General features: G+C 37.8%; 1 protein-coding gene across 1 annotated transcript in view; it reads right to left on the reverse strand.

Annotated features, from left to right (window-relative positions):
* LOC150109659 (cardioacceleratory peptide receptor-like) overlaps window positions 1-13,252 on the reverse strand; it is a 134,342-nt gene that overhangs the window by 17,437 nt on the left and 103,653 nt on the right. Inside the window, exons 3-4 of the mRNA XM_090402851.1 lie at window positions 11,707-11,810; window positions 4,808-4,901 (exon numbers count right to left, since the gene is read on the reverse strand). Coding sequence (XP_090258977.1) covers window positions 4,808-4,901; window positions 11,707-11,810 — 198 coding nt within the window. The remainder of the gene's footprint in view (window positions 1-4,807; window positions 4,902-11,706; window positions 11,811-13,252) is intronic.

The raw sequence follows: 13,252 nt of genomic DNA on the forward strand, positions 1-13,252 counted from the left end.
CTTGATGGCTAGGTGAGGCTTTAAAGATCTGGGCCAATATCGCTGTATCATCAGCGTATAGAACTTTAATTGAAGATAATGGGTTGTGCGGTATATCATACAAGTATAAGGAGAATAGGATTGGTGCTAGTAAGGATCCTTGTGGAACTCCAGCCAAGATGCGTTTTTGTGTCGAGACTACCCCACACATCTTGACTTGCATGCGTCTATCGTAGAGGTATGCCTTTATAAGATGAATGATTCCAATTGGTACACCAGATGATATCAGTTTGTATAGCAAACCATAATGCCAAACCTTGTCAAATGCACTGGCTATATCAAGGAAAACAGCCCCAGTGCATTGACGCCAGTTAAAACCCGTGATGATGTGTTCCACCAATCTGTGTATTTGCTGCGTGGTGCTATGGGACTGTCGGAAGCCAAACTGTTCCTCAGGCAGGATATTTAGCCGGAGTACTGAATCTTGGAGTCTCGTAAGAATTACCTTCTCGGCAATTTTGCCGAGATTTGAGATGAGGCTGATTGGTCTGTAATTTTGAGGCAATCTGAGATCTTTTCCAGGTTTATGGATCGGTATTATGTCGGCCAGTTTCCAGTAGGAAGGGAAATGTTTGTAGTCAAGGATGGAGTTAATTATATTTGCCAGATGGATAATAGCTCTACGTGGTAGAAGCTTTATTATTTTGTTAGTGATACCATCGGGTCCAGGAACCTTTTTGTTCTTGAACTTCTTAATAATAACATATAATTCAGCAGGTGAGGTGGGTGCAATTTGAGTGGAATATGTGAGAGCAGAATTTAGTGAATATCTGACGTTACCGTGGATCGTGTATATATGGTTAAAATCGAGGGGATCGTATGCAGGTTTACATTGTTTTTCAAGATAATTTGCTATTGCTTCAGCTTTATCAGCATCAGTGTGGATGAGACCTGAATCTGTTTTTTTTTTGGGGGGGGGGGTATTTCTGTTTTTAATCTTTCAGATGAGATTCCATATGGAGTGGTTATCAGTACAGATGGAGCTCAATTTTTCTTCCCAGAGTTGGGTTCTATGGGCTGCGAGGGCATCTCTCACTGCAGAGTTGAACCTGTTCAAGATCAATTGCCCTGGTGTTGTGGTATCTTGTGGTTGTGGTACCCGCAAATCCAATCATCTTCTGGCAAGTGATTGGATTTGCCGGTAGTTGCAGGGGTAGTAACTGCTGCACAGGCTGCTTTAATCTGTTCTGTTAGAATTTTAACAGCTGTTTCAATTTCCTCTTTTGATTTAATGATGGGAACAGGACCAATATATTTTGGAAGTACTTTGGAGAGCCTTTCCCAAGGAATGAATGAGTGAGGGGGGGGGATAATTTTTCAAGGTTCCCCAATTTTAATCGTATTGGGTTATGGTCTGATGACAGATCGTTAATCGTCATAAAATTGTATTAGAGTCTGATGTGCTGCAGTATGGCTATGTCCAACACATCAGCCCGACCATAAGTGTTGTAATGGGTGGGGTCAGCGGGACATATTACATGAAAGTTGTTGAATCCAGCATAGTTTTGTGGTATTTGTCCATTTTTGTTGGTGGAACGGCTATTCCAGGTTGAATGCTTGGCATTTAAATCACCTGCCACAATGATAGGCTCTCCGGTATCGAATGAGGCGTTCAAATCCGAGAACAGTAATGATTTTTGTGGAGGATGATATGCTGCGAAGATTTTTAATTTGCCGACTCGTGAGAATCTCAAAGCAGTGCCTCCTCCTCTGTGGGATAGTCTATCAGCTCTGTACAGTTGATATCCACAAATTTTGAGGTTATCTGAAGGTCTTAGGTGCGTTTCATTTAGTAAAAGGACATCTGGCTGATGTCTTTGGACGAAATGTTGAAGTTCTAAAATATCACTCCTCAGGCAGTTCGCGTTCCACGCAATGATCTCTAGAGGTTCTGCTTTTAATTTGTTACTGTTCATTAGTGAGCGCTGAAATAATGGCTTGTGTGTCCTTTAGAAATCTGTTAGTAGAACTTTGTGAAGGGTTGGATCTGCTAAAATCCAAAAGCATATTTTCGAGAGAAGAGGTAATGATAGCCGTCAGATTTGTGTGCGGTGTTGTCTGTTCACGGGATGACTGTTTAGGACGAATTACATCCGCATATGTCATAGATTGTTGTTGCAGAGTTACTCTTTTGGAAACCTCTAGCTTCGTCTCAAGGGCATCTGACCTTTTATACTGAACTTCAGGAAACTGTCAAGTAATCTCTGACATAGGTGTGCTGAGTGAGGAAGAAAATATTTCTGCTTCTGATTTTCAATTTCTTGGATTGTGAGCGCATCCTTTGTAATTGGCAGTGTGAGGACCGCCACAATTGGCACATTTAGCCGAGGTAGATTTTGATTTAGTGCATGTATTTGTTGGGTGGGAAACCCCACATTTTAGACATCTGAATTCAACCCTGCACATCATCTGGCATGGCGAAATCTTTGACACCTGTGGCACTGCCCTGTTGAAGCTCTTTTTCTTAGTGGTTCTATAGTAATTTTTAGTCCACAGATGGATGTCAGATCATATATGTGCTTATTAGCATGACTGATCTCAACTAGAACACTTTACTTTATAGTCCTTATAAGGACTGGCTTAAAGGGGCGAAGCAAGAATGCTTTTCATCTTACCCGTTATCTGTAGAGGACAGTGTAGGGATAAGGTGATATTGGGCTATTAAAGCTCTGATCATGGCAGGAGGGTAACAGCAATAGCCTAGCATCAGTTAAAACTTCATTGGCTACAGCATTGCCATCCATTACCCTCCAAGGGTAATGGATGGTAATCACCGCATCTCACGGTCGATTACGATCCTCATTCCACCAGTGACACATTGCTAATCAATCAACAGACATTAATCACGGCATCTCACGGTTGATTAATCAACCGACACATTACTGCATACCGATTGACGGGCGATTCATAGCTATCTGAAAATTAGTTTGGTGTCATTAACTTTATCCATGTAATTTTAAATAATTTACTAATTTTAAATATTTTTTATGATGCCTTCAAACTTTTTAATTGTTAATAAAAACAATATAGAAAATATACCTAATTGCGAAATTCTGCATCCTTTATAAATTAATATCCCAAACTTTATTTCATATAAAGGTAAACGTTACCTTGACGTCACCAATTCCTTTTTCAGTTATTCAGTATAGCCAAGGGTAATGTTTAGTTCTTTGTCATAAACCCTTAAAGTCTGTTGTAGCTATGGAATAAAATTTATAACCGTCCGATCAGACAATTATAAAAGATATTCAAATCACAGACTGTCGCGCCCTCTGGTTTACATAGATACATTCACATAAATACGGGAAATCTTGGGAAATTACGTCGAAATATGGAAGGATTTTCAATAGATATATAAAAAGATAATCCGCAGATAGAACAGCTTGGACAGCTTTTTTTAGTAGGAATTTATTCAGCAAATGTACAGGGTGAGGAAGTGTCTGGTTTCCTTCTTTCTTTAACACAAAATGCCTGTTTTGCATTCAACTGATTTCTCTCTTCTTTGTATGGTGAAAATTTACGTTAAAGCAGAGCAACAACTCCTTCAACTCATATCCGCACATGGAAATGTTCACGCGAGTTTTCTTTCCTGAATACAAATGTCCATCAGTAAGCTTTACTACACTCCCAAGATGACACTGTTATTTTCTAGTGCATGTTGTTCCCTGAAGATCGTATACGCTTAGGATTACTGTCAAAAGAAGTATTCATTCTTAGAAAAATACATATGATTTTATATAATAAAAGAAAGAAAAAAAATGGAAAGAAATGAAGCAAAAATTATTGAAAATTTAAAGAAAAAGATTAAGAAAATAAAAGAAAACAACAATACACACCAAAAGGTAAAAAAAAAAAAAGGTAATATAAATAAAAAGTCCAGAAATGTATATACGTTGTATTATATTTGAATATTATATTTGAATATATTTTGAATATACGTTGTATTAAAATTTTGTTATGCCATGACTTTTCAGAAATCATTATTTTTATGTTCCGAATAATTTTAACGAAATTTGAAAAAAAAAAAAAAAAAATAATTTATTCATTCCTGAGTTTTTTTGCTTAGGAAAGTTCATAAAAGGACAGAAAAAGGAAAGAGAAGTTATGAGAAAGAGAGAGAGAGAGAGAGAGAGAGAGAGAGAGAGAAAGAAGTAACAGAAAGACATTATTAATAATAATAACTATGCAAAAGAAGTGAAAAGAGTAACACTAATTAACATTTATATGCTTCAAGTTATGCCATCAAGGAACAGTATTAAAAAAGTAATGACATCACTGCAATGAACAGAGAGTGTTCTTATCGAAACATAATTTAATATTTGTAATTCCTACAGGAGAACTTTTTGCTCTGATTATATTCATAAGACATTCCTAAAGTTAAAAAGCTTTTTTCTGTTAAATCACTTTGAACTCATCGCTAAACTTTGATTGCAGTTGAAAGAGAATGAATAAATTTCAGTCAGATGCAAGAAAAGACATTAGTTATTAAACACAAAGAAAGAAAACGAAAAGTTTGCAGAAGGAAGAAAATCTTCATTATAATAGTAACACATTAAAATATCCAATAAAGCGAACACACATTAATGTATTCCAACATTTCATTGTGTGTGTGTGTGTGTGTGTGTGTGTGTGTGTGTGTGTGTGTGTGTGTGTGTGTGTGTAATATTAATCTCTTGGGTCCTGAATAATGGATCCGCTCTCATGCATCAGCGCTGAATTACAATGAAAACAAACTTTAAATCAACGTCCTAAAAATACAAATACTTACAGCTGCTTGAGAAATTCATGGGATGTGTGATAGCATCGTAACGGTCTATACTCAGCGCCACTAATACATAAGTGGAGGAATATGTAACTAAAACCTACAAAGAATATTTGAATACAAAGAACAATTATATTTAAATATTCATTATTATATTATAAAATCATAGAAATGTAACTTATTTAAAATAAATATAATTATTTTTATAAAATGGGTAAATGTTTAGTTTCTTTGATTTTTGTGTCGATCTCTTAATATACCATAATTATTTTCAGATAAATTTATTATATTTTACTAGGAGAGTTCCAATAATTCAAAAGGTCCAGAGAAAAAAAGTCCTTTTTAGGACTTCCAGGGTAACAAATGGCAATGCTGTAGCCAATGAAGTTTCAACTGAGGCTCGGCTATTGCCGTTACCCATAATTATTCCTTATAAGGATAAGGAATAATTATTCCTTATAATTATTCCTTATAAGGATAATTATTCCTATAAGGATAAGGAATAATTATTCCTTATCCTATAAGGATAAGGAATAATTCAAAATTTCAGAGAAAATTCTCTGAAATTCTCGTTTTCCTCTTTTTAGGTGAAAATAATAATTATTATATTATATTATATTCAATTGCTCAAGATAATGGAAACATGTATTATGCACGCATATTATGTATGCATATTTCTTTATTTATATTGTGTTGGACTACTTTTTGTCTGCAGTACAGCCTGAGGTCTTCTTGGAATGGATTCAAATAAGGTTTGCATAGTTTCTGGTGGAATTTTGTGCTATTTATCTTGAAGAATATTTTCAAGTTGTTTTAAAGACTTTGGAAGTAGGAATTTGTTTCTTATTCTAGTCTGCAAATCTGACCAGAGTGATTCAGTAATGTTCAAATTAGATTATTGTGCTGGCTAGGGAAGATATTGAAGTTTATCTTTATGGTGTGCAAACCATGACTATACATTCCAACCTGTGTAAACGAGGGCATTATAGGCTTGAAATGCTGCATTGTTGTTTGGAGATTACGTTTGGATCATGGGATTCACGCGTTTACCCAATATGTCCAAATTTACTTGCAGCAATTCTGCATGAAGAGTAATAATGGGACCCACAGAATACCTCGATTTTGCTGCCCAGACCATCACCGAACCACCATCCTTCTTTACTGTTAGAACAGTGCGTAAAGCAGGATGGATTGTATACATTCATTGCTGTTCTCGAAACTCGTCCTAATGTAGAAAACAGTGTGAAGGTCGACTCACCTGACCTTATCACACGTTTTTCTAATGTCGACGTTTGACGATCTTGACACCATCATTTACGCATTTGAGTATTATTTTCAGTAATCAGAGATTTAGTGACTGCGGCTGCACCTTGAATATTGGATTTGAAGCTCTCGTCGGACAGTTTTGTGGTTCTACAAGATGACCGTTCAATTCTACTGTTACCTGTCCTGTTGTAGATCTGTGATTTTTTGAAGAAATCCTTCTCGATGATCTCTTTCTGTCATTTTTTATTTTCTCTCACTGTTTCACTTCGATCATGTGGTCTCGCCATGATCTATGTATGCCGACATAACCTTAGAAACTGTTGATCTCAATATTATTATTATTTCATACCTCCAGGGAGTCCAAAGTCTCATCGAGGAAGAGTGTGCCAACAGCATCGAACGATTGAACCCCTTCCATCTATTAACCGCGTTCAAACTTGCTTAACTTTTTGTGTGAGCCATTAGTAGCAGAGGCTCTACCAATCGACCTACCTTTGCTGGCAAAGGTTGGTCGATTATGCTTAATAATGTGGCAGTTTTTGTCATTCATGCTCAAGCTAAACGCGTACTAACGATTTGTCCTCTTTCATAGTCCGACAAGTCGTCAATGTTCCGATTTTTTAACACGAATTATCACTGATGAACTTGCATGAAAACTATAAAGTGTAAACAAAACAAAACGAGAACATTCAGTGCTCCCACCACACGTCTTTAATATGGCCAACAAAAACCAATTCTATTCCTGAATATCTTAGCGTTTCCGTTATTTTGTCCAACCTATCGTAAGCCATATTGTTTTCAGAAAAACAAAATTGCCTTTAATCGGTCAAGATATACACAGTCGTGCCATAAATACTGTTACAACTTCCGCACAGGAGTGTGCCAGCCAGATTCCGTTAGTAGCGCTGTGTGCAGCCAACATTTGCGTGTTTATCAGTAGAGAGAGAGAGAGAGAGAGAGAGAGAGAGAGAGAGAGAGAGAGAGAGAGAGAGAGAGAGAGAGAGAGAGAGTTGTCTAGTAGCTGTACGTGTTAACATGCAGTCGGGGAGATTTTGAGAACCGTCTAGCTGCAATAGCACTTCACAAGGTTGGAATGCAGCCACCTATTGCGTATCGGATATAACGATACACAAGACGTATTTCAATGCCAAAGACAGCTCGAATACACTGCATTATTAGGATGCAACAGCTTGTGAGGGGCTGTAAAGACAGGCCTCAACCGTAATCCTGTGAGAACACAGAAAATGGTGTCGTGAGGGATGAACATTTTGCAGAGAACGATGTCACATGTATTTACTGATGATCTAGGGGGGGTGAGAGCTTATCCTTATTCTACTGGGCACTTCCTAACACCACAACGTACAGCAAGGGGTGATAAAATCAAGAACACCTCTCCAGCAGTATGCTAGCCACAGAGACAGATATCTTCTTTACAGATGGCAAGATTTTTACAATTGAAGAGTCGTGTAACCGGCAAAATGACCGAGTATACCCTGGTTGTTCGTACAGCATGCCATAGCACGCAGGACTCAGAGAGGTCATCACCCCGCTGCAGTGATGATTTAGTAGCTGGTGACATATCAGGGAGTATCCAAGTTGCATTTTTGAAAAAGGGGCGAAAATCTGTATCAAAGTGTATCAAGACACCCTGCTGGAACTTGGTATGGCCCCTGAATAATAACTTGTTTCACAGAAGCCAGTGGATCTTCCAACAGGATCAGTTGCCCCACACAAGGCAAGGACCACACAACAGTGGTGGAAGGCGAATGTGCCCGGCCACATATCACCATCTAATTGGCCATCTGAATCCAGTGGAATTCTGATTGTGGTCGGAAGGTGAGAGAGTAGCCTGCAAGAAACGACACCCACCATCGCCAGCCTGAAGGTGGATTTGGAACGAATGGCAGAATTTCCGCCTAGATGTTGGGCGTGCCGCCATCGGTATGCGGTTTCACAGGCTTCGGGAGTCCATAATGGCAAAAAAGTGGACGTTTTGAAAATTGAGTGCTGATTTATGCACGTTATACACGTGGTTTGTATGTGCCGAAAGTTGTAAATGATTTAATGATAGATTAAAGATTTATACACTGTTCAAGTTGTAACAGTATTTATGGCTAGACTACATATATAATATATATCATATCAGTTGGTTATTCAGCCAACTCTGCTGATAATAAAGGATAAAATAGTTATCTGTAGCAGTCCAAATCTGGCTAGATATTTGGATTGCAAGGTTTTGGACGGAACGCATTACTAGCGAAATTTATCCATAACACCAATTTTTTTTAGTATGGAAGATGTGCAATATTTCGCACATTTAATAATGTGACGCAGTCTTCGGAAATGTCTTGTTCTTTCCTTGATCACAATGAGTCTTCTTATAGTTCTTCAGCGATGATGCAAAGTGAAAAAGGTATGGATGAGATAAACATTTACACCACCAGCTATATATCGACATTTGACATTATGATTATCATATATAGAAATAATAAATAACAATAACGTGGATAAAGCTTAAAATTTGATATTAGAATAAAAATATGGTAACGGTACGGTAGCAATAACTTCGATAATATGGTTAAAGGAAACAATTTGTGTGAAATAGTTGTGATCTACTTTTATTTTTTCTTTCCTTTTCTTTTGCAGCGTAGATTGTCAACGGAAAAGAAACGAGGCTCAATTTACATTAATGTTTTGAACTACATTTGAGACTATGATGTATTGCCCAGAGAACGTATCACGTTGTTTAGATTTCCGGCCCATTTTCGAAGTTTCACGAAAAGATCGTGTTTTATTTAATTTTTTTCTTTGTTCTTTCTATCTGCTTTTCTTATTTCATCGGCACTGAAAGAAGGCGTGACCAAGAACGGATTCCAATTGCATGCAAACACCTGTTGTGTCCTACTCTTACAAAATCGATACCAGCTCTGCCATTACGTCTTGTAATCTGTGAACGAGGGTTACGGACGCATCTTTCACACTTTGTCCGCCAAGTTAGCGTTAGTCTGTGACATTGATGAATGACGTGTTAGGATCCTCACGCTTTCTCAAAGCAACCGTTTCTCTCTATTATCAAATAACACTTCGAGGCCTTCTGAGTAAAGTAGCGCCTTGCAAGCAATCACAAACACCGCTCTTATAAAGCTCACACTTTCAGCAACGATGTGAACTGATTTTCGTGTTGTGTTTCCTTTATTATAGTCCAGCGACTTAAGGAGGGTAGGATTTATACTATGATTCCTGACACGTGGTTAAAAACAAAAATTCGCCGAAAAGCACTGGATAATAGATGCACAATCATATATACAAGGCGTGTTCAAAAAAAGACCGAACTTTTGCTATAAAGACTTTATTGCTCATTTTACAACATTTTAAGCACAGTCCCTCCCCTTCAAAATAGCCCCCTTACTGGTGATAGTGGGGGCTATTTTGATATTTTCATTGCCACCGTTCCCAACGTTTCTTCCATTGTTGGAATGCATCCTGGAACGTACTTTCTGTGATTGCGCGCAGTTCTCTTATCGCAATTTCCTGAATCTCCTCTATGATCTGGAAACGACGTCATTTCAAAGTAGTTTGGAAAACACCAAAGAGTCTAATGGGGCGAAGTCCGCAGAATAGGGTGGATGGGTCTCAACGGATGTCTGATGTTTTGCCATATAACTGCGAATGAGGAGCGATGCGTAAGCCAGCGTATTGTTGTGGTGCAATATTCAAGTCTGTTTTCCCATAGTTCTGGTCTTCCTGCACACAGCATCCTTCAAACGCGCTAAAACTTCCTGGTACAACTCTTTATTTATCATCTGACCACGTGGTACAAATTCATAATGAACAATGCCTCTCCAATAAAAAAAAAAAAAAACACAACCAACATCACCTTGATCTTTGACCAACTCATCTTTCGACGCTTAGACCACTCATATCACTGCGTTCGGCTCATACAGTCTTTACCGTACGCAATGGTTATGCAACCGAAATGTATCTTAAAAATTTTAACTAAGTTTGCAGCGAAATTTCACACACACACACATACAAGTTGTTCTTCAAGCTCTTTCATTGTCGCTAATCCGACGAACAGCTTGTGCACGTGCTCACTTCAGCGGATGTAACTCGACGACTAATGCTCATAGCAGAACGAGGCAAATGGCAGCTTGCTGTCAAAACCTGCCGCTAGGTGCGTTCGGTAACCGCAGCGCGCTATCTGTGCCGGTTAGCGCTCTATTTAAAAAGTTCGGTCTTTTTTTTTTGAGCACTTATTTTTGAATATATATATATATATAGCACAACCGCAAATATCTTGAAACTTTTGTGTCACTATTCACTAGCAGCCAGCCAAAGAATGATGAAGTGTGTGGTTGGCCGTCACTGAAGTTATTGGTTAATTTCACTGTTACGGTTGATTTTAACTTGATACTTAATTAATAACATCCACAAGTGCCAATAAGTTCCTTCTTTAGCGGGATCATACTGATGGAAGCCAGGAGCTAGTCAGCATTATGAGGAGATGATGGAAAACCTGTCTGCGCGGTTAGCCTAGTGGTTATGCGCTTCGCAACCATATTCCTGGGGAAGGAGCGTCCTAGGTTCGATTCCCGTCGACGACGCTAGAAGTTCAAGGATCTTCTTCAGCCATAGCCAAGTTTAGCCGGTCTTGGGCGTGGACAGCAGGGTTTTTTCCCCAGTTTATCTGGGGTTTTTCATCCCGCGAACAGGCAAACCGTTCCCGCAAACACACACGGATTGCAGTCATGAATATCGCCCTTATGGGATGAAGCAGAGGAATGGCGAACCGGCTGCATTAATACATCAGTAACCTCTCATTACTAGGGGACTCAACCCGCCCTAGGACGGAAGACAAGGGGTAAGTACGTAGGATGGAAGGCCCTTCATCCCCAGTGATGTTGTCCCAGATCAACTGGTCTATCATGAGCATGCGAAGCACTTTAGACGCACTACAAGACATGTGGGGAGATATAACGTGGTATTGATTATGAGGGATGTCGGTAAAAATCAGCTAACGTGATTCATTTTCCCCCCAGAGTATGTTAATATCACCTGTAATTTGACATTCTCTGTCCGCCACCTTTTCACATTGTTTGCATCGGTGCATTTACATGCGAATTGCTCATACCATCAGTTTACCACCTGAAATGTAACTCATTGACGATATTCTGAAAATATGAAAAATCAACGACGACACTGACCATCACAAAGCGTGCAGCTGGGGGAAACTTATGAGGAGGAGGATGACAAAATCTAAAAGGTCATTCATTTCTGTCACTGAACTGGCATATATGTTCATTCAGGAACTTGATTGCAATCATTGGCGAAAAATATTTGGAAAGTTAGAGAGCTACTGCTTCACCTTGTGGATTCTATAAAGTAAGCAAATAGAAATAACAACACTAGCAGGGCACGTTTCCTCTTTATTTAACTATAACACAATGAATGATGGTATGCGTGCACTATTAGTAAGATTGGCTGAAACTGCTTTCAGGTAAGTTGTTCACAGTGAAAAACAGTACAGCATCCCGAAGTAGATAAATAGATATACTGAAATAATAAATAAAACACTCCTGAGATAGTAAAGTAAAATAACACATATAACAAAATCAAATAATAAAAAAATAATGTTGTACCTGCAAGAATTTAATTAATTTGCACATGATATTTCCTCCATAGAATTCTACGGTAGTCCTCCATATGATGTCGGTAAGAACGTTGATCAGTCCTACTGTCAGATCTACAACGAAATTAAAAAAAAAGTTATTTTTTTTTTTAAATTAGAGTCAATACAAGTAACGAATCTTAATAAGTGTTACACACCAGCAGTATTTACATATCGTGAATTATTTCTTTATTGAAATTATCGGAAAACTAAAAAGGGACGTAGAAATAAAGCAAATCTCCTTGGTTTGGATAAATAAGTCAAACAGTAGTTTTTATTACACAACAGAAACCACAAATATAAGAATGAAAACACAAAAATGGCCAGTGGCAAGGTCACACATATCTTTCTTCACCTCTTGATCGCCAGCAAAATGATAGCTTTCAGAGCATAACTGTGACTAATCCACACTAAGATTACCATCTCAACGATCGTGTCCATCCTCTTGTCAAAAAAGTGCACTTGTTTCTTTTTTTCAATGTTTTCTTCAGTGTTTGCTATCGAGGATGCTCTGAATGTTCTTCTTTCGTTATTTTCTAGAAACTACTGGTCATATATCACGAGTAATTCTTCTCCAAATTGCTATGCTTTTTGCTAACAATATCATCAATTAAAGTGCTTTTCTAATTTCATTCTAATAAGTCGTCAAGACAATCATCAGTGAATTCGAATTCCTCAAGTGAAAAACGACAAGATTTCATATTTATGGTTGCGCTAACATTCAACAGAATAACCAGAAACAGAAATTGCCTCCTTTATGACTTACATTTATAATGAAACAACAGAGTCCACCAACTTATCGTGTGTTAAAAATAAAATAAAATATCTACCCATCTGACATGGGTCATTCTTTCCAGAAATTGGAGAACCCCGTCTCATGTTCACTTTTATTTTAGTCTTGTAGTTTCTAAATCTCATATATGTAAGCCCAATGTATTCACTGAAGAAGCATGATTAACAACTTCTTTGCTGGCATTAGTTTTGTAATAATTATTGAATTTTTTTGTTGTTAATGTAGGGATACTGCTCAAATTTCGGAGGGATGATTACATTCCCATCAAGAAACGATAACAGTAGTCAAAAGGAGCTTCTGATCTGCAATCAAACTCCATCTTCCTTCGTAAGTAGGACACCGTTTTACATAAGAGATGCTTTTTTATGAGATATCACGTGTTTAGTAGAATTAGATAAAAGAGTGGAGGGCCATCTGGTCGAAATCAGTTGAACAATGCAATTTTTAATATTTTCTCCCTTTTTTACCGAGTCATCCTCCACTTCATTTCAGTTATGAGATAAAGAAGAAAATAATGTGTTTTGGGCTGTCTTAGATATATTTAAGGTTTTTATTTTTATTAATTTCAGTTAAAGTTTCAAACTTGGTACGTTGTGTCCTGTTGAATAATAATGATGGACATTAATACCTAGCTAAATTTAAATCGATATTTGACCCGAAAGATTATTGCAAGATGAGTAGTAAGTAACTAGCAAAAGCTTAAGAATTCTGGCGTAATGGCTGA

The sequence above is a fragment of the Typopeltis vanoorti genome, chromosome 2 (genome assembly GCF_054136105.1).
Source record: "Typopeltis vanoorti isolate ZY-2024b chromosome 2, IOZ_Tvanoo_1.0, whole genome shotgun sequence".
Lineage (NCBI taxonomy): Eukaryota > Metazoa > Arthropoda > Arachnida > Uropygi > Thelyphonidae > Typopeltis > Typopeltis vanoorti.